This window comes from Eurypyga helias, unplaced genomic scaffold (assembly GCF_000690775.1).
Source record: "Eurypyga helias isolate BGI_N326 unplaced genomic scaffold, ASM69077v1 scaffold1404, whole genome shotgun sequence".
Classification (NCBI taxonomy): Eukaryota; Metazoa; Chordata; class Aves; order Eurypygiformes; family Eurypygidae; genus Eurypyga; species Eurypyga helias.
The window spans coordinates 1-22535 of NW_010246581.1; the positions used below are offsets into that span (position 1 = coordinate 1).

General features: G+C 47.2%; 2 protein-coding genes across 2 annotated transcripts in view; one reads left to right on the top strand and one right to left on the bottom strand.

Moving 5' to 3' along the window:
* Positions 1–422: 422 nt before the first annotated feature.
* Positions 423–3938, top strand: NME5 (NME/NM23 family member 5; the record flags this gene model as incomplete). The annotated part of the gene is given in 4 exon segments (XM_010150433.1): positions 423–691; positions 1029–1129; positions 2152–2270; positions 3852–3938. Coding segments are annotated over 4 exon segments (576 nt in total), but the record flags the coding sequence as incomplete, so codon positions are not given.
* Positions 3939–19753: 15815 nt separating this feature from the next.
* WNT8A (wingless-type MMTV integration site family, member 8A) overlaps positions 19754–22535 on the bottom strand; it is an 8295-nt gene continuing 5513 nt past the window's right edge. Inside the window, exon 7 of the mRNA XM_010150434.1 lies at positions 19754–19805. Coding sequence (XP_010148736.1) covers positions 19754–19805 — 52 coding nt within the window. The remainder of the gene's footprint in view (positions 19806–22535) is intronic.

Genomic DNA, 22535 nt, shown 5'->3' on the forward strand with positions numbered 1-22535 from the left:
GGCCACCTGCAGGCTGGGCGGCTGCTGGGAGAATCATAACGCGTGAGGGCTGAATGAAAAATAGAACAATTGCATAATTAACGGTGTGGGCTGAAAATTGTTTAGCATGAAACATTATGCTAGAGCAGCTGAGTCATTAAATCCTGCCCTTGTAATGCTCTTCACTCCCTCTGGGCTGTGCCCTGACTGTACTATCACCCAGCAGTTTCAAAATGCCGTCGCTTGTGTAGGCTAAAATTCACCTCTTGCTCAAATATCCTGATGGTCCGCTTCAGTAACTTGGAAAATTCTTCCACTGTATTTCTCTTTCTCAAAGGGGATCAGATGTGGGAGAATCAGATCAGGCTGGGACGTTACTCTCTGTCTGTTCTCCTGCACCTGAAGATATGTCTGTACCAGAGGGCTGTATCCTACCTCCGTAGCAAGATATCTTCATCTGGCAAGCTTTCTGTGGTTCTTTTATTTTTTTCTTTTACACTTTGTAGAGACGGAAGCTCCAGTTAAGCCCAGAGCAATGTAGCAACTTCTATGCAGACCAGTATGGGAAAGTGTTTTTTCCTAATTTAACAGCCTATATGAGTTCTGGACCTCTAGTTGCTATGGTTCTTGCCAGATACTGCGCAGTCTCGTACTGGAAGGAATTGCTTGGACCATCAAACAGCACAAAAGCTAGGAGAACTCACCCTCACAGGTAACTCGCTGACTGGCCTTGGTGAGGTCAGTAGGATTTTGTCTTTCTCTTAATTGAGACCAGAATTTCTCTCCTTTTTTTTTTTTTTTTTTCCTTTTACAAAATTTTTTTTGATTTTCACCTTTGGTTTTGTAGTATGTAAAGTTCACCCATTTTATGGACAATGCTGAGTGCATGAATGTAAATTTTAGGTAGCTACTTTGTTTAAAAACAAAATTAAGGCAATGTCTTGTTAATCAGTCCATACATATTGCTTTTATATGAACTCAGAGTGTAGAAACTTGGAAGGGATTTGCAGTTGCTTACCAAGCAGTTCTTTCTCTCTTTTTTTTTTTAGCTTAAGAGCAATCTATGGGACTGATGATCTGAGGAATGCACTTCATGGCAGTCTCAGCCTTTCCTCAGCAGAACGAGAAATTCGATTCATGTTTCCAGAAGGTAAAATGGTGCAAATAATACATTCCTGATCTTCGGGTGGATGGTGTCCGTCCCTGTCACTACTTGTCTCTCTCCAGACTCTAGATACAGTTGGGTTAGAAGAGGCTCGGTTTGCTTTATGAGGCTGTGAGTCTCCTTATACATAAGATGATATTTTCTGCTATGAAAGGTATACCAAGATGTATATCAAAAGCCATTGTAGTTACAGGGACTGCTTCTACTTTTCAAACTGTGACTCAGGAATTAGAGTACACAAAGCTGGTAAATGAGAGGAAATGGGAAGCTATTATACTCCAGAATGTCTTTCTGGCAGTGTCAGCCAGGGGACTCTTGTTGGCTTGAGGAGACTGGCTCTCTTCTTGGGCTCAGGCCCAGTAATTCCTGTTCAGCAACAGCTGGATGCTGACATGATAGTACAATTCCAAAGTTAAGTGCCAGAGAAATGGGCCATAGAACCTGGAAAGGCTGGGAGAAGACCTCTTGTTTGAAATGTAACAGTTAAAGGTTGACTTTGCTCTTTGACAGAAAGATGTAAGGGAAACTCTGCTAGAAAACTTGTCTGCTTTTGTCAACTCTATCAGTTTAATAAAAGCACTTCCCTACAGACCTTACCCATCGTAAACCGTGTCTCTTCTCTTCACCCTAAAGACAAAGCTGGACCTGAGATGAGATTTTTAGGGCCTTCAGAACCCAGCTTCAAGCTGCAAGAAGGCAGTACTAAACATGCAATATATTGTTTCTCTCCTGCCCCCAGTACATCTTCAAGGTTGCAGGTTTTCCCCAGATGATCTGATTTCCTCCCCTTTCATGATTGTCTATAATTAGCAAGATGACCTCGGGGACATTGTACGGGGGTTCAGGTAGAATCTTTGCAGTTTGTTGTGGGAGAAGCTCTAATAAACCATTATGTATTATAAACTTATTAAGGAAAACAGCAGCTCAAATATAAACAAACTTTGAAAGAATGCCTGCTTTAATCACTCCACAAGCTGCTTTCCAACACCTGTGGTTACTGTTTACAGTGATCCTGGAGCCGATTCTAGCTGGACAAAGAGCCAGGGATTACTTGAACGTTCACGTCAAGCCTACGTTGCTAGCTGGGCTCACTGCGCTGTGTAAAGAGAAGCCAGCAGATCCAATGGTACGTACAGGAGGTCAGTGCTGTGCTGTACTCGGTGAGACGCTGGTTTTGGATTAGCCAAGCCCCTGCCTATAGGAAAGCTACTCTCTTGTTAAAGAGCTGTCCTGTTTGAGCTACCTGCTAGTGAGCTAATGAAATAACATTTGGCTTTGAAGAAGTTGATTGGTTTGTTAACAGATGAAATGAGGGCTGGGACTAAATTAAATCAGCCTGGATGCAATGACAGGGTTTTTAGGTGACTTCGATAAAACTCTAACAGGTAGCTGTTACAGCGGGCTGGAAAGGTAAGTGGGTGCTATCATATCGGATATAACTTTTTACTTTGTTTACTGCTCCTGAGGTGAGTTTGAGATGAAATAGCTCTCATACAGTAGATACTCAGTGAGATTAGATAGCATTCTTAGCAAGGCTGTCTGTGTTTTTCTTTAAATTAATATACCAATCCTTCTGAAGTTGGGGAGATTTGGCTCTTTTTTTTTTTTGTTTTTTTTTTTCTGTTTCTGAAGATGGCATCAGAAACTATCTGTCCCCTCAGAAAAACTTGCTAGCAGCACATTGAGGTCGTCTCCACCAATTCCCGCAGTAACACAGGGTAAACTTCATTAGGGTCAAATGATTTAAAAACTTCTCATTTTCCCAAGTCACCTTTCTAAAGGCTTTCGAGCTTTTCTGTTTGGGGATTTTTTGTTTGTTTTCCATTTCTGCCTTGAGTTCTTACTGCTGTTCTGCTATTGCTGACTAACCTGTGAGGATTGTGGTAGTGCTCTGCTTGTTGTCTCTTACCCTGCAAACCAATCCTTGTGTACCTGGCAATAAAAGGAGAGTGTTGCTTACCGTGCTGCTCTCCTATCAATTGTTTCACTTCACAGTATGGTACGAAGTTTCTTGTACTTGCATTCCAGAAACTAATCGTCAACAGCCTTGTGAAGTAAATAAGGATGTGTTAAAAACACCTCTTCACAAGTGGAGAGATCGAGGCAAAGGGTTAATTTGCCTAATGCCAGGCGAGACACTGGCAGATGAAGTTAGGACTCATCATTCCTACCTCCCACATTCTTACTGAAGCACCATTTGCTGGAAAGCTTACAAGATGAATTTCAAAAAAGTAACCGTGTTTCGGTTTTAAGTTTAAGGTACTCTAAGGTGGTTTTGCTGCAGAACACTGGCGCTTTTAACGAATGATTACTAGATACTGTATCTTTAAGTGTTGCCGGGAGTGATACTCCATTGAAGAGTTTCACGCAGGGTGTACAGCCTCATTCCAAACCAGACTTGGCTGGATTATTTGATGTATGGCTCAAATGTTCTTGTGGATACGCAAAGATAGATATTGCTAGGGAAAGTTGCCTTCTAAAGGGCACTGTGAATTGTTCAGAAGCAATAGAAGCTGTGAAGATTTAAAAGAACACTAAGAAAAAACCAAGGTTATTTGTATGTCCATTTTTTCTGAAAGGTTTTTATTTTGCAGCACAGTAGGAGAGTGTCTGTATCAGAGGTTTCAAATAAGGCTTTTAATATTCTCACATACACTTCATGGAGAACAACAGAAAGCTGAAAATACTTGGGTTCTTTTCTCCACAGACTTGGCTTGCCGACTGGTTGATTGAACACAATCCCAATAAACCTAGGCTGCAGCATCAGTTCACTGAAGAGGAATATCAGGGGTGAGAGCTCGGTGGAAACCAGCAAGCATGCCAAGTTACACTGAAAAGTATAATCTATGTCTGTATCCCTTGGCTATGTAATCAATATCAGCTGAAGTAAATGTTATTGTCATAACTACCTGCGTCTTCACGTGATAATTAAACTTAGACTTAACCAGGAAATAATAGCTCTGGTAGCTTTTTCTACTGACAAAGTGAATGTAGAATTACATGACAAATTCATGGTGTCAGAAAGAGACAAAATTACCACCAGGTGTGAATTAACTGCTATTTTTCTCCATGTCTCTTGATTTGGCTGTCTGGGGAGAACCAAATTATTTATACCAGTGGGGATTCCGAAGTGACATAAAGCTGTCTGTCCTGTGTGAAACTGAGGGCTGCGTTTCAGTGGGTTTTTTAGCAGACAAGAATACCATTATGAAGGGAGGTGCTTGGATGTCACTTGGGAAACAGTTACTGGAGGCATATTAGCAACTTCAGAGTTTTAATTGCTGATTACATCCCTCTGGAAGATGATTCACTTGAGCCTGGTGTATTTTATCAGAGTGTAATTTGAAGGATTTATTAGGAGGCACACTGCTTGTGCCTGTCCCATGTCCGTGGGGTAAGGCACAGCGATTATCAATCAGTCTTTGATTTCCATTAGAAGGCACAAGAAGGTGTTTTTTAGCCAAGGACTAATGTCGTCTTCCAGCGTTTGTTTGAAAGCAAGGTGCTTAACTGGAACAGGTCACCTTAAGGGTGTTTTCTGTGTTCTCCTGCCCTTAAAAGGTATGCTGATTGCTATTGTTTTCCTTCTATTGTTGTTGAGCCTTGAACTTCAGTGTGTTCTACTGGAGAATGTCCAGAGAACGGGTTAGGGGCCATGTTATTCAACAGGCAGTGTGTTAATCCCACACTATTATCTTTTCTAAAGTGACGGGACTGTTTTTTGGGAGGTGTGGAGCTTTTTAAGAGAGGTGTACTTGCACTGTTAATTCAAGCTGTGTGTGTTACGGTTTGAGTGGCTAGGATGGAGAAAAGAGTCATTTTCACAACTCTTGAGAGATTGGTATGCTTGACTAATACTAAACAAACAAGCAATTTCATAATTTGTTTCATGAAAAAACTTGCTCCCCCAACGTGAGTAATTACCAGAAACATAAGTCATTTGTCTGTAATGTTAAACTTTAATTGTTTATCTTCTCAGGGGAAGAAACCACTGTTGCCAGCCCAGAGAATAAACATTCAGAAAACTGGTCTCTACAGGACTGAAACCTAAAAATCTTGGGACTTTTAGAAGACAAAAAACCCCCCACTAAGCAAGCCCAAAGCCTCAAATATGAAGGGGGAAAAAAAAAAAAAGAGGTGGTTAGAAATACAGTAAATAAAGTCTGTTTACAACTAATTTATTTTGCCTGTAATTACTGCCCCCATACAGGTCTGATTGCTCCAGTTACAGGACAGTTGTGCTTTGTGGTTTCTTGTCAGCCAAACCAAAAAACTCGTTCTCTGAAGATGCCAGAAACTAAAATCTGGTGAATTTACAAGATGTTCTCCTGTATTTTCATAGTTAGTATGGCATTGGCTTACTTATTTTGATGTGATGCTGCGTGACAATAAACACCTCCTTTATGTCACTGCTGGAGTTCTCAGTTTTGCTTTAGTGCCAGACCTGTATCTCTAGAAGATCAACACTCTGGTAGAGGGTGTGGGTCCTGTCCAGGAGGGGCAGGAGAAAGGGCACGAGCAGCTGAGGTTGCAGATGTTTATAACCCATGCAGTATAAAGTTTCAGTCATTCCAGAGTATGCCTATCATGGATTTATTCTCTAATATTAGAGCTAACACCTTCACTTCCATTTTTCAAAGGGCAAGATAGAAGGAGAGAAGATACCCTCACCCCTTGGGTGCCATCCTGATTCCATACACCTAGGACAAGTATTGATCCAGCAAATCTCAGGGCTGAGTTCTTGGGGAACCTGCACTAATCAATAGGGCGTGGGCAGGAGGTCAGTCCCGGACTGTAAAAATGGACATCCGGCCCGGTCCCCCGGGGAGCTGTGACACCACAGGGGCGGCTGCTGCAGGACGTGCTGCTTACGTTTCTTTTGGTCTTCAGTTCTTTTTAATTGGCCCAGAGTGGTGTAAACCTTGGCCAGTGTTATAAATCCATAGCACAGAAAAGGTGACTTTGGAAAAAACAGATGAACTCTTTGGTGTCAGCAAGGTAAGCTGCTCTTTGTGGGAATGTCTGACCTGTCTTCTCCCTCTATCGAGCCAAAATAATTACCTTGCCTATTGAGTTTTATTGGGCATTTTTAACTTTGAGGGAGTTCATTTTAGTTTTACTGCCTGAGTGCTGGAATAGAGCGATGTCCATAAAACTAGCAGTTCAGTCTGTTTCCTGGAATGCTGTTTTTTCAACAGACTTCCTCCTGGAACTTTGCTTATCATATGCTTGCTATCACCTGCACTGGAAGTTATTCTTGGAACTATACAGATTAAGCTAGTCCGAAGTATATGATTGTTCAGCCTTCCGGTCTCAGAAGGGATTTATTATCTTTAAGAGTGGTTAAGCTGTCGGGAACCTTGAACATACTTTAAAGATGGCAGAAACCTCAATCAAAGCCAGTTCCCTGTCACCTACGTAAGTCAGAGTTTTCCAGCCTGCTGAGCTTCAGAAATGAGTCGCTGTTCAGAGCTTAGGACTTTCCTTCAGCAACTTTAAGCAAAAAACCCCGTGTGTTACATGGAGATTTGCAAAATCTCATCTTTCTCACGTAGGAAAGGAAGAGAGCAATTATCTTTCTTCCTTCGTTCAAGTTATTAATCTTGGCCGTCCTTTAAACAGTTGTGAAAGCAAAATCGGTACGTTGATGCCAACCTGATGGACATCTGTCTCATGGCTACAGGAAGGGAAGGAGTGACTCACACTCTCACTTTTTCAGTGCCATGTTTGAATGACAGATTCTGTTTAAAGGCACAAGGGTCTCAGTTAATTTTTATGCATTAAATTGGAGCAGTCAGGTCAAGATAATCTGTGTTATTCTGGACAGCAAATGTTGGTTGTTTTTGGCACTACCCAACAACAGTGCATCCTCTGAAAATACCGTGGTTTTTCGATTTCCTTAAAAAAAAATATCTGAAGAGTAATTATTTTGCTGGACAGACTCTTTGCACATCATGACAAGGTAACTTAGTATTGGTTTTGCAGTGCTGTTTTCCTTTAGGTGCCAGCCAGTAGATTTGTTCCTGGTCTAGAAATAGGATTTCAGTCCTCTTTACTGATGACCTGTTGCTTTGCTTTACTCAAGCAGACGTGCTCAAACCAGCATGGCAATGTCACGGGGACCATCACAGGAAAAGGGTACTTGCTGTTGGTAGTGAGACAGCAAAACCTGCTGTGCTCTGCCAGGAGCAGCTGCCCATACCTAGAAATCTTCCAAGCTCTGGGTGAGCCCCTCTGGGTGTGGAGTGTGTCAGCAGCGTGACTGATACGTTGGGTCTCCTTGGGAGGATGCCCGTCAAATTATTGTTATGCTGCCTCCTGCCAAGTGATCCTGGAGAAGCTCAGGGGAGAGCCTATTGTTGGTCTTCTGAGCCCGAGATGCCGCATTGTTGTGAGACTGAGCTGTCGGTGGGAGAAGGCGGCAGGTTGCAGACAAGCGGGTGAATGATGCTGTAATAATGGGAACGCTGAGGGATTAAGAATTCTCTTCAGTTTACTGCTTGTGAGTGTTTTAGAGCTGAGGGAGGCGGTGCTTGCATACAAAGTGCTACTCGTAGTGCCTCGCTGGATGTGCTGACGTTGGTCTTGTATGGCATCATGTTTTGTCCCCTGAGCACACCTGACTGACTCACTATTCCTTAGCTGTGGTGCTATGCGGAAGCATGATCGTTTAAAAAAAAAAAAAAACCAAAACAGACGACACTTACCATATCTGCAACTTGTTTACCATCTATTTAAAAGTATTCTCCGCTGGCATCTCTGAGTCAGCCTGGAGGGATCCTCTGTATTACTCCAGAGAGTTGCAAAAGGCGGGTGGGTGCAGTCCGTCAGCCCCCGACCGCCTGAGTGAGGAGTCACATACGAACTCGCCCTAAATTCCAGGGAATTCTTACATGCAAGAACCTAATTTGGCTCTAAATACTCTCGGCTTTAGTAAACTACTCTGCAAACCACCTATATGCTTCTTTATAATCTATTTATAGTCCAGGCCTAAGCTCTCGTTTCCTTGCAAGGGGACGGTTGTTTTTTGTTGTTTCCAGAATCTGCACTGATGGTCAGGTTAGGAAATTCCGTGCTTCCAAAAGCAACATCTTACTGCTATGCTGGCTGTGGGTTCTCATCTCCTGTTAGGTGCTGTGAAGCTTTTTCTTACTGGGTGGCATTCCAAAAAAAGACGACAGTGTTTTGTACTTATTTAGTTTTGTTCAGGCCTCATCTCTCTGTGTGAGAAAATTCCCAGGAGTATTTAACGTACGCGTGCGGTTAAACCTCCTGCGTGCCCCATAAAGTACTTTACCATGGGCCAATATAAAGCAGTCATTACAGGGTGAGGTTTAAACTTCTGAGATTAACACAGTCTCTCAATTGCACTTACTTATTTTTATAATGTGTAATTTAGCCACTGAACCGTGAAAAGTTATGGCATAGCAAGGTCTTCTTAAAAACAGTGGTTCCAACTGTGCTTTCAGCTCTCTTCGTTGTAAATCTGGAGCATTTCTATTCTCTTAGTTAAAAGAAAGAAGGTAAGTCGGGTCATTTCTGGGAGTTGCTCAGCTGGTACGTTACACATACGTCTGAAACGCATTGTCAGGCCTTGGCGTGGCACGTTCTCTGCTCCTGTTGAAAGCGAAGGGCTTGTGCCAGATTCCGCCGGAGCCAGGCTTGGAGAGTACTTTTTTCTGCGTGCAGAACGCTTTGTCATTTGCCGTTCTGCTAAGGGGGTTGTGCAATGGCGTTTTCGCCTGAATGAGGAAAGTTTGCTCAAACTTCTGTTTGAAAACCCAGATGCTTTTTTCTGTGGCCACCGCATCTCTAGATAGCCGTGAGATCATCCCCTGCTACTTACTGCTTCCAAGTAAAGTATCCCACGGGGCCTTTTCGGAATACTTTTATTTCCTTCAGAAGTCTTCCATGTAAATATACTGCATTGACCAGCCAAGTTTTGACCGTGACTGTCTTTGTTTTGCAAAGTTCTCTTGTAAGCAGGCACCATGCTGGCTTCCCTGAATAGCACCATCGGTGCAACTGAATGGGAGCAACAAAGGCCTCGGAAATAAAATGTCCATTCAACTTCCTATTCATCTAAACCATAGTTTATCATACTGATTATTAGCTTCATGTAGTTAGGATCTGTGGTGGTTCTTAAACCTTTTATTGCTTCTTTTTTTTTTGTAATGAGTTGCAATAAAACATTGTCTCACCTGAGGCTGGCTCAGTGTGGAGGCATTCCCCAAATTTAGTGTTATAATGAATATTAATTCATTGTTACGTGTGGCAAAGGATGTCACCATGCTACAAAGCAGACATGATGTATCTTCACCAATTGCTCGCTCTATGAAAAATGTTCCTTTTTAGGCCTACATGGGATTCCTGGAATGAAAAATTAAGTCATTAAGGATAGTTTTAAAAACCATCCCTGGTTTCTTTCTCTCCTCAGTAGACGAGGGAATGCTGTCCAAAGGAATGGTACAAGCGTGAAGGTCAGGGACGGAGAATTGAAATGACTCTCCTCAGGTCATCCTTTGGAGCAGCAGCAGGATAAGACTAAAACCCATCTCTCTGTAGTTCCAGCTTTGTGTCAGATCAGCTGAGCGGGATATCATTCTCTCTTGTCAGGAAAAAATGCCTGCTTGAGGTTAAGGAGATTTGGCACCGTGTACTGGATCTGTAGCCCAGTCTGGTGGTCTGAGTTAATGTGGAGGAAGTCCTCGCTGTCTTTTTTGGAACAGAATAAAGTAAAGGCTACTGAACTCTGAATCCAGGCTTGTCCACCAGTCTTCCCTGTGCATAACGTCTCAATTTTCCCACCTGAGCACGGGAAATATTCACGTGATCATCCGATACCTGGTGGGCTGGTAGGCTGAACAGCCTCAGTGCGCGTGCACCTAGTGCCTGCACTCGGCTTTGGAGTGGAAATAGGGGCAACTGCCCAAGCAGAGGGTTACTGCGTGTGCACGGCTGGGATCTGTCCCTGGGAGGGCCAAGGGATGGGGAGTTTACACCTGTGTTCCCAAGGTTTGCCAGTTGTCTGCTGCTTGGATCGTTGGGCATATCGTGTTTTGGAATGTTTCTCTGGGGACGGTGACCTACCTGAATACGCCTAGAGAATTCTGTGCGTGGTGTTGTAACGGAGAAAGCTGCCATCGCTGTAGCAATGCCCGTTACAAGTCTCTTAATGACTTCTGCGCTTCCTGAATCGGCGGTCAGAAACGAATGGCCAGTTTTCCTTCAGTCCAGCCAAGGCTTATTTTAAAAAATCACATGTTGCAGAGTAACCCTAAAGAATCAGTTGGGCTAATACCTTATGTCTTCTAGTAGAGGAAAAGGTGGTATTTTAGCATGTCTCTTGCTAAGGCATTGCGGTAATAATGACATGTAAATTCGGTGTAGTGGGAATAAGTTGAAGCCAAAACAGCTTTGCAACTGAAAACAGTCATAAGAAAACTTCCACATGACACAGCTGCGGGAGAGGGAGGTTGGGGGGTTGTAACGGAGAGTGAGAAGCCATGCTTCATGTGTGGAAGTGGAAATGAGCAGAGCCGGCATGGTTCTGATGCCGCGTCTCTCCATACGGAACTGGCAGGTTTGGAGCACGGCTCCGAGGCTGGGGTAAATCGGCACCAGTGACACGGATGCAGCCGTGACTGGTGGGGTTTGGGTTTCTCTGTTCTAGTGGCATCTCTGCCTGTTCTGTTTTCTGTTCTGTGCTGCAGTGTCCAGCCACTGCGAGCAGCAATCCCAGAGGACACCACACCGTGTGTTCACTTACGCCATCCTTTGGAGCTGGGAAACGGAGAGAACAGGTGGAGGAGAGGCCAGATGAGGACAGGCGTGTTCCTCTTCTCTGCCAACTCGGCTTCAGCTGCCTGCGTCTTCCTCTGTTCCTACAACGCTGAAATAATGTCTCCCTATGCCTCTTCCTTGCAAATACTCGTATGAGCTCAGCGCTGTGCTATCGCGGGTGTGTGCGGGCTGGACGGACCTGGACCGAGAGAACAAAGACTGACGGACAATTACATTTTCTAGCTGGTTTTTTTCCCCTCAAACAGCTATTTTCCTGGGTGCAAACAGTTGATGTGACCTTCATCAGCTGACGTGAGGGAAAAGGTGTAAGGTAAAGTAGATTTTGAAAATGAAACGAACAATTTTATGTGTGCTTTTATAGATTTACTGCAGAAGATGATGTTGGAGCACTTGCTCAGGTACTCTAATGTGGTGTAATTGTGTCAGTTTGCGTATGACTTGGGGACGTCACATCCTGACAGTATAAACTGGCAGCTTTGGATTTTCACTCCCTTGTACTGACAGGAAATTGGATCTTTATTTATCTATCCAATTCCAATGAAACTCAATTGTTTCACTGTCACCTGGTAATAATTTGTAGTCCTGCTACAGGTTTTCTTTCTTATGGCTGAGAAAGCTTAAACACAGAAGAATCTTCAGAAGTCGCTGATCGTATGTGCCAACGCACCCATGCATGTGAAAGAGCAGTACCTGCTGCCAGGTGGGTTTTCCAGAAATACAACGCCTTTTACGTGCACACGCGTGCAACGTTCAATTGCTTCCGCTCAGGGAGGCTGTAGGATTTGCACGCTGGTCCAGGGGACAGGTTGCTGATGGGAATTTGTTTTATCTTTAGAGGAAAAAACTGTCTTCTAAATATTTTCTTCTTACCTCCGTATATAGAGCAAGGGGAATGTGCTGAGGCATGCCCTTTTCTGTTTGCTTCCAACAAAAATGGGGGTTCTTCAGTTAAATACCAAAAATGGAAATTTCTTTTTTTTTTTTCCCCCCACTCTCAAGTATATTTTGGTAACTGAAACACATTCACACTTGGAGAGTTGGGACTGTTTTGCAAGGGAAAACCAAAACATTCCAGTGCAGCTAATATTGCAGCTCCTCTGGTGTCTTAAGTTCAGGCCGCAGCAGGGGGTGCAGACACCTAAGGGGAATGCGGTGACTCTCTGGATCTTTTCTTTGGAAGAAACAAGAAGATGAGTCACAATTAACCCATTCAGCTAAATTAGTAAGGCTCTAGGAGATGAGAGATGGGGAGCCTTTTAAGCAAGGCTGAGGTGGAGAGAGGCTGCTTGGCATAGTCGGAGTCTCCACACGGACTGGGCAGTCCTGCCCTCGCCGTCCGGGCTGTCGCACTTGACTTTCCTTTGTGGAAATGAAGATTTTTTTTTTTGGCGTTGCTCTCCGGTTTCAAAGCGCTATTGCTTTCTTGAATGACTGGAAGCACAGAAACAATTTCCTGAGAAGGTATCTAGACCTTGAGTTCGGAGGACGTGTGGTGCCCCCCACGCAGAGGGGGCCGTGCCCCTGTGAACAGCTGATGGCGTGGGTTTTGGTCTAGGCTTGACTTTTCCTGACTTCTGACTTGCCAGCCACACTGTAAGTTTACTGGGCTGCCCACTGCAGTGGATGGGCTGTTTTTCCTTGCCTGAAACACTTCAAAAACTGATTCCAAGCCTGAGTTGGTTTTTTGTATTGTTGTTGGTATTGAGGTTTTTTTCTGCTGAAGTAGAATCATAGAATGGTTTAGGTTGGAAGGGACCTTAAAGATCACCTAGTTCCAACCCCCTGCCATGGGCAGGGACACCATCCACTAGACCAGGTTGCTCCAAGCCTCATCCAGCCTGGCCTTGGACACTTCCAGGGATGGGGCATCCACAGCTTCTCTGGGCAACCTGTTCCAGTGCTTCCACACCCTCTCTGTGAAGAATTCCTGTGAAGAATTTTCATAAAGCAAGTGTTTGCTTTATGAATCAAACTTGGTTTATCAATCACTCGCCCATAGGCTCCGCTTCTGCCTTAGGCTTCTTAGTTCTAATGGTTTGGCCTGCAGAAAAGTCTTTCTTTCCTTTCATCCCTTCAGCCCCAATCAATACTTTCCCCTTCGCCATTGCAGGAAGCAGAACTTCACTCCCCTTCTTAAAACCTCCTCTTGTACATCCTTCCCTGAGATGTCCGAGCCTGATGTGATGATCTTGCTTTGATTATCCGGCTCCAGCACACCAGTGGTCTTGGTCCAGGCATCCCATGCCACGGAGTGCACAAATCCCCAGGAGAAAAGGGCTCTCCGGTGCAAGCAGCAGCACAGAATACTTTGTTCCTCTTGCATGATTAATGTGGAAGGAGTGTTTTGAAGTATAGTGGCTATGTATAGGATCCTGAACAAGTACTGAAAAAAAAATCAATAGAAATAAATGTAGCAGCAGAGTCATAGGAAAATGTAGACCGTTGCCAAAATGGATTTCATTGGCGTTCCTCTGCCATCCCATGGGTCAGAGCCTGGGAAGCAGCTTGTCTGCTCCTCTGGTCCACCAGCCAGGGAGTCCAACATGTTGTTTGGGATGTTTTGAGATAATAGGAGACTGAGGTCAGATCTGAGGATGTCAGAACCTAAGAAGGACAGAATTCTACTTGTGAGGAGGCAGTCCAACCATCACAGCCCGGAGCTGTTTCCAGGTGACCTCCCAGCATTCCCAAGGCCTCGATGCTGGTGGGGCAGAGGAGCGAGAAGCCAACGTCGGGTGACTCCAGGCCTTTGTCCTGCTGTGATCTCTTCTTGCGTCACAGCAAGTGCGTTCTGCAGCCTCCAAGTGAGAATACAGGCTGCTGCAATTCTTTGCCAAGCAGCGGCATTACTCACCTCTTTCCCCAGCTGTTTGTTTGCAGTGGTGTCATTTGCATGTTGTGTGGGGAAGTTAGTCAGAAATTACCTTCTGCTGGAAAGAGTTACCTCTTCTACAGAAAAGTTTAAAAAAAAAATCAATGGGTGTTAATGTTTAGAAAAAAAATATATTAAAAAACCTGATATGTAAAAACTGCACATCATCAGCCACCTTCTCTGAGCAACCTGGAGTTTCTCTTAAATATAAATAGTACTGAAGCCATTTCAGCGAAAGAACACGTCGTAATTGGCCACAGCGTGACTTGCAACGGAAAACAGGCCATAGCAGCAGAGGTCGGGACCGTGAAGTGCTGCTTTATCAGCTGGGCTCTCGTCAGGAAGTGAGGACAATTTCTAACCCAGATGAGACCTCCAGAGCGTTTCTTCCTCAAGCGCTGGTGGGTGGCTTAGCAGTCAGAGCTCTGAGGAACAGGCTACGAGCTGCTGTGGCCATGGCAGTAGGGACACAGCTGGAATGTGGAAGGAAGACTAGCACATCCAAACCTTTTCTAAAGGATTTCTGTTGTTTTTTATCACTAGATCTTTTCTGGTTGTTTTTATTTAGCTGTCTATGGAATCTGTCAGCAAGCAGAGGAACGTGTGTCTTCTCTGGCATGTCAGAAAATAAGGTTATGCCTTTGGTCCATCACAGACCACTGCCGAGGTGGGTGAGCGGGAGATTTCGTGTCCCGTTGCTCTCTACCTGTCTCCAGCAGCCAAGTGCTCGTGGAGAAGCCCCTCAACCATCACATAGCTGCCAGACGATGACTGATGGACCGTCCCTTGGTGGAGCAGAGGACAATACTGGGCTGAACCTGGGGACCGGACCTGCCATCGCACCTCTTCCCCTTCGCGTCCCAGACATCTGGTGACAAACTGCTGCCGAACGTAGTTCCCGCGGGGCACATCTCTCCGGCAAATCCCCGTGTACCCCATAAGCACCGATCCGCTCATTTCAGCGGTGCTTGGCTGCTTTCTGTTTTCATTTTTCTGGCCTTTGGGCCATAATATGTTCTCCCCTTTGCCATGTGGCTGTGAAAAAAGGTGTCTCGGGGGTGAAGAGGTCTGTGTGAAAAGCTGCCCGTCATTCAGAACACAGGCCAAGGTGGTGTTTGTTCCAAGGAGCAGCACCTGAAGGACAAGCCTGTTGTTCCATGGCTCCGTAGTTGATACATTTTCCCAAAAGCTGCTAATCTCTGAGGAAGAAATGGCCTGTCTGGGAAAATAAAGCACGACATGTAAATTGCTTTAACGGGATGCTCCAGTGCATTTATATCTCCTTAAAAGGAAGCTAAACGGCATGCACAGGATGACAGATGAGTTTGTTTTCGCACGTGGATTTAATAGCCTACCGAGATGTAACTGCGTCTTTAGCGCTAGAAAAAGTCTCCAGGAAAACAGTTCCCTGGGTTGAGGTCAGTGTCTGCTTACAGGCAGATTTTGGGGGAATGGGCTGAAGAGCTCTTAGCTTGGTGATGAGGCCGGGTGGTGAATACAGTACCGAACTAATCACGGTGATGTGGAAATTAATTATATCTTCCTCACAGAACAGAGAGCATAGGAGTGCCCCGAAGACCATCTGGGGTTTAAAACACAAAGGAGTTGGAAGGAGCTGATTGCCATTCTCAGCTCTCTTCAGAGCAGTATTTCTTACTCTTTCCAGGTATTTATTTGATCATATTTTTAACCAAATTTGTGCTGAAAACATAGGTAACAGCCTGTACTTCATTTCACGTGAAATCGGAGCTCTTCACTGAAGTGGAACGGTGGCAAATCCTTGGCCACAACAGCCCCTTTTGGGAAGGGAGATAATCTAAAATGATCTAAATAAGACTCCGCCATCCATATGGCACTTGCGGGGTTAAAGCAGAGGAAATTGTGAATTTTGGGCTCCATCCTGTTTGACCATTTACACTATCTGTTTATCAATGTACCTGGCCTGGCTCCGGGAGATTGGGTGGTGTCTGGCTACAAGAGGTACAATTTAGTGCTCCCAACTGCTTGAAAGGGACTGGACGGTGATTTGTGACCTCTCTGGCGATCGGTGCGATAAAGCTTTGCAGCAGGGATGTCCTCTGCCCTGCCGCTGATCCTGGCCAGAGCCGTCCCAGGCTCCCTGTGGGCACCTTGGAGCTGGAGCTGAGCCAAGGCTGCGACCCGATCGCTCCCAAATTGTGGACTGTCTCAAATCCAGATTCAAGTCTTGCAAAGAGGGGGGGGGAAATGAATATGCTGCTGCCAAAAGCATATGGATGTTTCACTGGGGATTTAAACAGTAGGCTGTTTGGTGAAACAGGAGCTGGGGCTGCTACCTGAGATGATAGCCCCGGCATCCCGCGGGGGAAGGCCCATGAGACAAGAAACAGGGTAGGGTGGTCCAAGGTGGGAAGTACAACGTGCTTGCCCTGGGATAAGACTTACTAACGTAAGCACATCAATGTGTAGGTGTAGCTGTTCAGCTCCTGGACCCAAGCTGGCTCGAGCGAAGCCATCTGGAGAGTCTCTGCCCAGCGCTCCTGGCCAGGGTGGGCTGCCACCAGTGCTCCCGCACCAGCAGAGCCGTCCCCCGGAGCCACATTTGCCGCCTGCCACCGACCGCTCCTACGCTCCCCAGGCATCTGCGGTGCTCTGCAGTGCTGGGAATGCTCGTCACCTCAGGAGGTGTTCGGGACTGGGGCAGTTTAATTATTCTCTTGCTTGTTGCCTTCGAAATCCACTCAGTGATGGGGAGGGGGTGGCTTGTCCCTGTCATAGTTGATGGCAGCTGGCCAGCAGAAGTCTCTGCCTGGCAGGAATGGGGATGGAGACCTGGGGAAGAGTAGGTTGAGCTTCAAGGCACTGGGCAAAAGGGAAAGAAATAGAAATTACTGTTTAAAGCTGTCGGTTATATTCTTGGTGGATGATCCCCTAGACGAGTCAGGCCAGGAGCCATAGTGTTGTGAGTTAGAAATCTGTGGATTTGGGAAGAAACATGAGAACCGCTGTTTGTCTGTGCCCGACCAAACAGTCAGGCTTGATCTAAATCAGTGACAAGGGTCCCGCTGACTTCAGAACCCGTCGTTTCAGAGCACGTAACTCCTCACCAGGCAGATCTGAGCACAGGCAGCCAGGCTGTATGGTGGGATGTGGCTGTCCCAAGCAGAAGTGCTTGCAACCAGCAAACTCGGTCCGTGCATGGCCCGAGTTGGAGCCCAAGTGAGGTAACACTTGGTGCCTGTCCCCACTGTTTTACAGTCATCCCACTGACCTCGTCATTATCATCTTTTATGGCATCCCATGAGCTATTGAAAGCATCAGAGAGGAAATTAAGGGCCGTATACTGTCCAGGCTCTGTGGTCCTATGTCCCCTGACGAGCTATTCTCTCCTGGATGTGCCCACAAGTGGCTTCAATTAACGTTGCGTAGGACACCGAAGAAGGGCTAGAGAGAGAGCTAAAATACCACTCGGGGTCTCTATTTCCCATCATGTCCTTGTTTAGCCTCTACCTTCCCCTTTGACAACAGATTTACTTACTCTCTTGTGTTTTCTGGCTCTGGCCTGCTCTGTCCCACATGACTGCTACTCTTCCTCGCATCCTAACTGCGTTGGGTGAGCATTTCCCGGCTGTGGTCAGCAGTCTCTGCTCCTTGCTGCACTTGGCGTTACCGCAAACTCCCTCTCCCTTCCGCCCTGCGCTTCAGACCCCCGGGAAGGGATGGCTTTGGGCCCGAGGCTTGCTATGGGCTTTGGACAGGGTCTTTTCTCACCTCCAGAAGGGTTTGGACCATCCCGCTGTGGCTGGGAGTGCTCTCGCCTGCAGTCGTCCCTGCACCCAAATAATATTTAGTTAGGGAACACATCACCTGTCTTGTTCATAAATGGTGTCCCACTGTGTGTGTTTGGAGGAAGGGGAGTGGGATGGGAGAGGAATAGAGGGGGAAGGAATTAATTTTGAAAGTACATTGCAAGTTACATGTGTTTGATTGGCTCTAATCCATCACTCCTTTGTTGTGCTGCTCGTCTCCTCGGGGCTGGATTGAAAAGGGGGAATTTACTGCACTGTAAGCCAGGGCAGTGATTTGCAAAGCGAGGGGCATGGGAGGTATCCTAGGAGAGAGCAGGGAACCAGAAAAAGAGCCGGTAGGGGTGTGGAAAGGAAAGCTTGTGAATTCCTCCGTGGAGGTGTAAATCTGCTGTACGTCACCCGCTCCCCCCCAGCCACCCGTGGGGGCATCTTCGGGCGGGAACAACCCACCTTACCCACCAGTGGCTCTTGTACAGCACCGCATGTGGCCCCTCGGAAGTTTTTGGGGACCAGCGGTGGGCAACGAATGCACACCCTGGCTGCCTGTGCACCTCCTTCCCCCTGGAGTAACCCTCGGATAGGAAGCTTTCCCAGCAGAGCTGTGCTTGCCGATCAGGCCTCCTGGATGGGAGCACGGGATGAGCTCGTGGTACACACAGACTTGTACTCTCCAGCCCGGGAGAGCAGAGGCAGCAACTCCCTGCAGACAGTTATTGTAGGTGTCCTCCCCAGCTGAGAAATGTTTGGGAAACACTTGTAACTCTTGTTCTCAGGTGTTAGGAAGAGGATTTGTTTTGTAAATAGCGAAGCTGTTAATTGCCTTGACTTTAATAAGCTGGAAAAGTGTTAGCAAGTTGCTGTTGGGTTGCTCTGGCGATGAGCCACTACTTGGAGCTTCGCGGGGGGAAGGCGGCAAAGCTGCTGCGGAAGTACCTTTGCTCTCTAGCGAAGGAAAAAATCAGGCACCGGTTTAACCAAAGACTTGGGGTAATGTGGGAATTTTGTAGGAGGGATCTGACTTGAATCACCACGTAGTTCAGTCCCAGAGGATTCCTCTTCCAGTGATGTGGACTGGGGGGTCCCCACGGCAGCGCAGCTGTGAAGGTCAGAGCTGGAAGCGCTCTTGGGGGTGGTCGTCTCCCTCTGCTTCTCCCAAGGCTCAGGTAGAGGGAAGCTCACAGTGGGAAGCCCAGGTACATAGCAGCTTTGGAAATCAGGCTGGTGGGGTTTAGGGATCTAACTTTAAACATCTCACTTTAAAAAAAAAAAGGTTACTTAAGATAGAAGTTGAGGTTTCAAAGTCACTAACTGCTCACAAAAATCTATCCTGTATACTCCAGCAAGCCAGGCCCTGAAATTCCCCATCTTCCCCTGAAAATCCTGGTCAATAAATCCCGCAGAAGGCATTGCACAGATGCTTTTTCATCCTTCTCAATGGAACTGGCACTAGCAGGGGCTAACTAGGGGCTGATTAAGGCCCTTTAACTTTGTCATGCTAAGGGTTGGTTTTGCAAGTTGAAAAGGACCTGTGACTTGTTTTTTAAGACTTCAGGGAATTGCTGGCACTGACTGGTTTCACTGCACCAGATGCAGCGTGACCGGGAATCTACGCTGCATATGAAAAGGTCACTTACCCTGTTCAAGAGAGGAGATTCTAACACTTGTCAGCGTGAGTGATGGAGACTCGGCATTGAGAGCCATAATATTCATGTCAGAGAATTGCCAAGCCCATGCGGAAGCGTTGAAGATGGATGGCCTGGGGATATACTCCTGACACTTTAATAGGGGGGGAGGATACGGCACAAACATCTCATACAGAATTATAATCCATGAAAGGGTGGCATAAATTAAAGGTAATCTACCCAGCAAGGAGTTTAACAGCTGAAGCGAAGCAGGCTGGGGTGAAGGAGGGCTGCTGTGGCCTGTCGAGGGAGAGCACAGTCCCCAGATGGGGTGGGAGGGGGGTGGGAAGGAGCAGTGCTGGGCCAAAATCTGCCCTCCTCCAAACCACTTTGCAAAGACCCATCTGTGCCCACGGCTTATCAACGAGTGGCCTTCCCAGCTCCGCTTCCCTCTCGGACTTATCACCGTATCACGCAGACGCTGTCCTCCTCCTCTGTAGTCAACAGCAGAACGCTTTGTCCACTAAATAACCTCAATTCCCAGCTTGCTGACAGTCACCGTGCGGCGACGCGACCTGTTGAGGGGAGGGGGACGGGGGCAGGTGTTGCTGACCACAACACACCACCCTCTGAGCACAGACACCCCTGCCAGCCCACGGGGGGAGGCTGAGGAGGCACAGGGCTGGTGATGATGGTGTGAGCTTGCCATCAGAGCCATCCCTGCACCCTCTCATGGGAAAGGGAACGAAAGCAACAGCACGGATCCAGTTTCTGGGCTGGGTGACATCCTCGGGGATGTGCGATCCCTCCCAGCATACTGCACCTCTCCTCTGGGCAGGGATGGAGGTGACGCCAGCCAACATCAGCATGGAGTCATGCCCATTTCTCTTCCTGAAGGGGAATTAGGCTTTTGGGGCATTTCTACCTACTGGGAAGAAGAAACAAGAAGACCAGCCAGTGAGCTGGTGGACACTGGAGCTGTCGGGTAGTCGCCGTGACTGCCAGCGAGGGGGAAGGGATGGGCACCTGGGTGGCAGCACAGCACGGCCATGGGGCAACCACTGAAACAGGGACAGTGATGATCATGGGTTCAAAGTGAAGGTCTGGGAAAGCTTGTAGGCATAGCCTGGGCTGTTATCCTGGTACAGATATCCTGACACTGATCCTCTGAAACCCTCTCAGTAGCTGAGCAGGCAGGTCTGGCATAAACCTGCCCCGGCCTGGGGTAACACTAGAGCTGAGCTGTATTATTTCTTCATTTAGCTAGTGTTACCCTTTCTCAGTAAAAATGGAATATAAACCAGTCCTTTCCAAAAACAAAGGCACAAATACACTGCTGGGAGGGTGGTGGTAAACCTCTGCAGAGCCTGCTGTGATTTCAGGCCAACCCAGCTGCTGCCCCCCAGGTTTCTTATCCCACAGGCTTCTCTTCCATGGCAACAGCTCTGCCCCGTGAGCAGCAGCTCTGGCAAAGCCCATTCCAGCATGAAGCTGCTGCTCCAGGACTGTCCAAGCAGCTCCCAACCTTGCCGAAAGCCCTGCTCCTCCCAGGGGTCTTGGTGGGGTGTGCCTGGTCCAGGGCACCCCTTGCACCCCAGTGCTGCAAGGAGCCTTCAGCCCTGAAGAGGAGAAGCTGTGCCAACAGCTCTTTGGGGGCAGACAGCAGCATTTTGGGTTGAGTTCTTATAGTGTCTGCAGCACCTGGCCCTGATTTTTGCTTTTTTCGTTGTAATTGGGCTCATTACTCCTCCTGCAGAACGGCAGCCAGGTCCTCCTCGAGGGTTTATTGGGCCAGTCCACCCCCTCCACCAAGCAGGTGGCTGGGGTCAGTGTCCCAAATTGGTGCTGACCTTGGGCAATCACGAGTAAATACATTCAGGTTTGGAGCCGTCAGTGCTCCCCTCTAAGGCTCTTTGGGGGCAGTTAGAGAACGAGCCTCTGCGAACTGGCAGGTGACAGGGCTTTGCTCTGCTGCAGGCCGTTACTGAGTCTGAAAATGGCTGCCCAGGTAGAATCAGTGCTGAAACGATGAAACCAGCCTGATGGATCGTGTCCTGCAGCAGCCTTGGGGCTCATCACCCTCCGCTGCCCTGTGTGCGTGGCATTTCCCTGTGTGCGTGGCATTTCCCTGTGTGAGTCGCTGAGGGTGGGTACCAGCAGGCAGGGGCTCCGTGACAGTGCTGTGATGGATTGAGATGATCCCGAATTTCTATTGTTTTGTAGTGAATGTAGTGAGAATTGATGACTGTTGTATCCAAGCAACAAAGGGCGAGGATGAGGGAGCTTCTCCAGGACTGTAACATCTCTGTCAAGGTGCAGCTCTAAGCCGTAGCGTTGCCTTTTGTATTTGTTTAAAGTTGGTATTATCTCTGTGAGCTGTAAGAGAATGGAAATTTGTGTCATGGGATGGTTCGTAGCTTTATCTTGAGTTTGCTTCCATTTGCATTTGGTCTCTGGTTTTTGCATAAGATACGCTCGTCGCCTTCGACAGTCTGGGTGCCAGAAATGTAAATGGATTAAAAAAGGCAATTAGACAAATTCAAGGAAGAACAGTTCATCTCCAGCATTTAGATGCAATGCAGGGGGTATGAGTGCTGGCCCGGCAAGCCCCTGGCCGTGGGAATGGGAGGGTTCGGCGGGAGAAGGATCATCTCTGCTCCTCTCCTGGGACAGGGCCTGTGCGGGGCCGACATCTGTTCCGATGCCGTGGGCACCTGCAAACCTGTCACTCCTTATTTTGTACAGTAGTTAGCTGGAAAAGATGCTGCAGAGATGCACAAAATACACCGTGTGTCCCGAACACGCCTGCTCGCGGGGAGCCCTCATCTCCTGGGATTTACCTGTGCGGGTTATTAACCCTGCTACTGGTACACAGCAAGGTGTTATTTGTGTGTGCTTGGGAGTTATCCCGGGGAAACACCATTCCTCCTGAGTGCACATCAGCAGCAACTGTCCTGTGCTCCGTGTAACCTCGTTTCGCGGCTTCGTGGGATTTTGGCAGCGTGCTGTGCCCGCAGCCCCAGGAGCTGCCGGGTATGGGGCTGGTGGTGCTGAGCGCTGGCCCCAGGCAAATGCAGCAGGGTCTGCAAAAGCAGAGCCCGTGTTGTGCATAAAATGCAGGAAAGGGGGTTTGTTTGTCTGGTTTTATTGCTTCCAGTTCAGCCTAAACTTTGGTGGGTTGTCAATGCTGTTGTAGCAACTTTGGGCAAAGAGTTGGAGTTTTCTGCTTCGGTGGTGTGGCATATTAGTTGCGGCAGTTTTAGGAATTGCTGCTCCGAGGCATCCCCGGAATGGATGGCCACTGG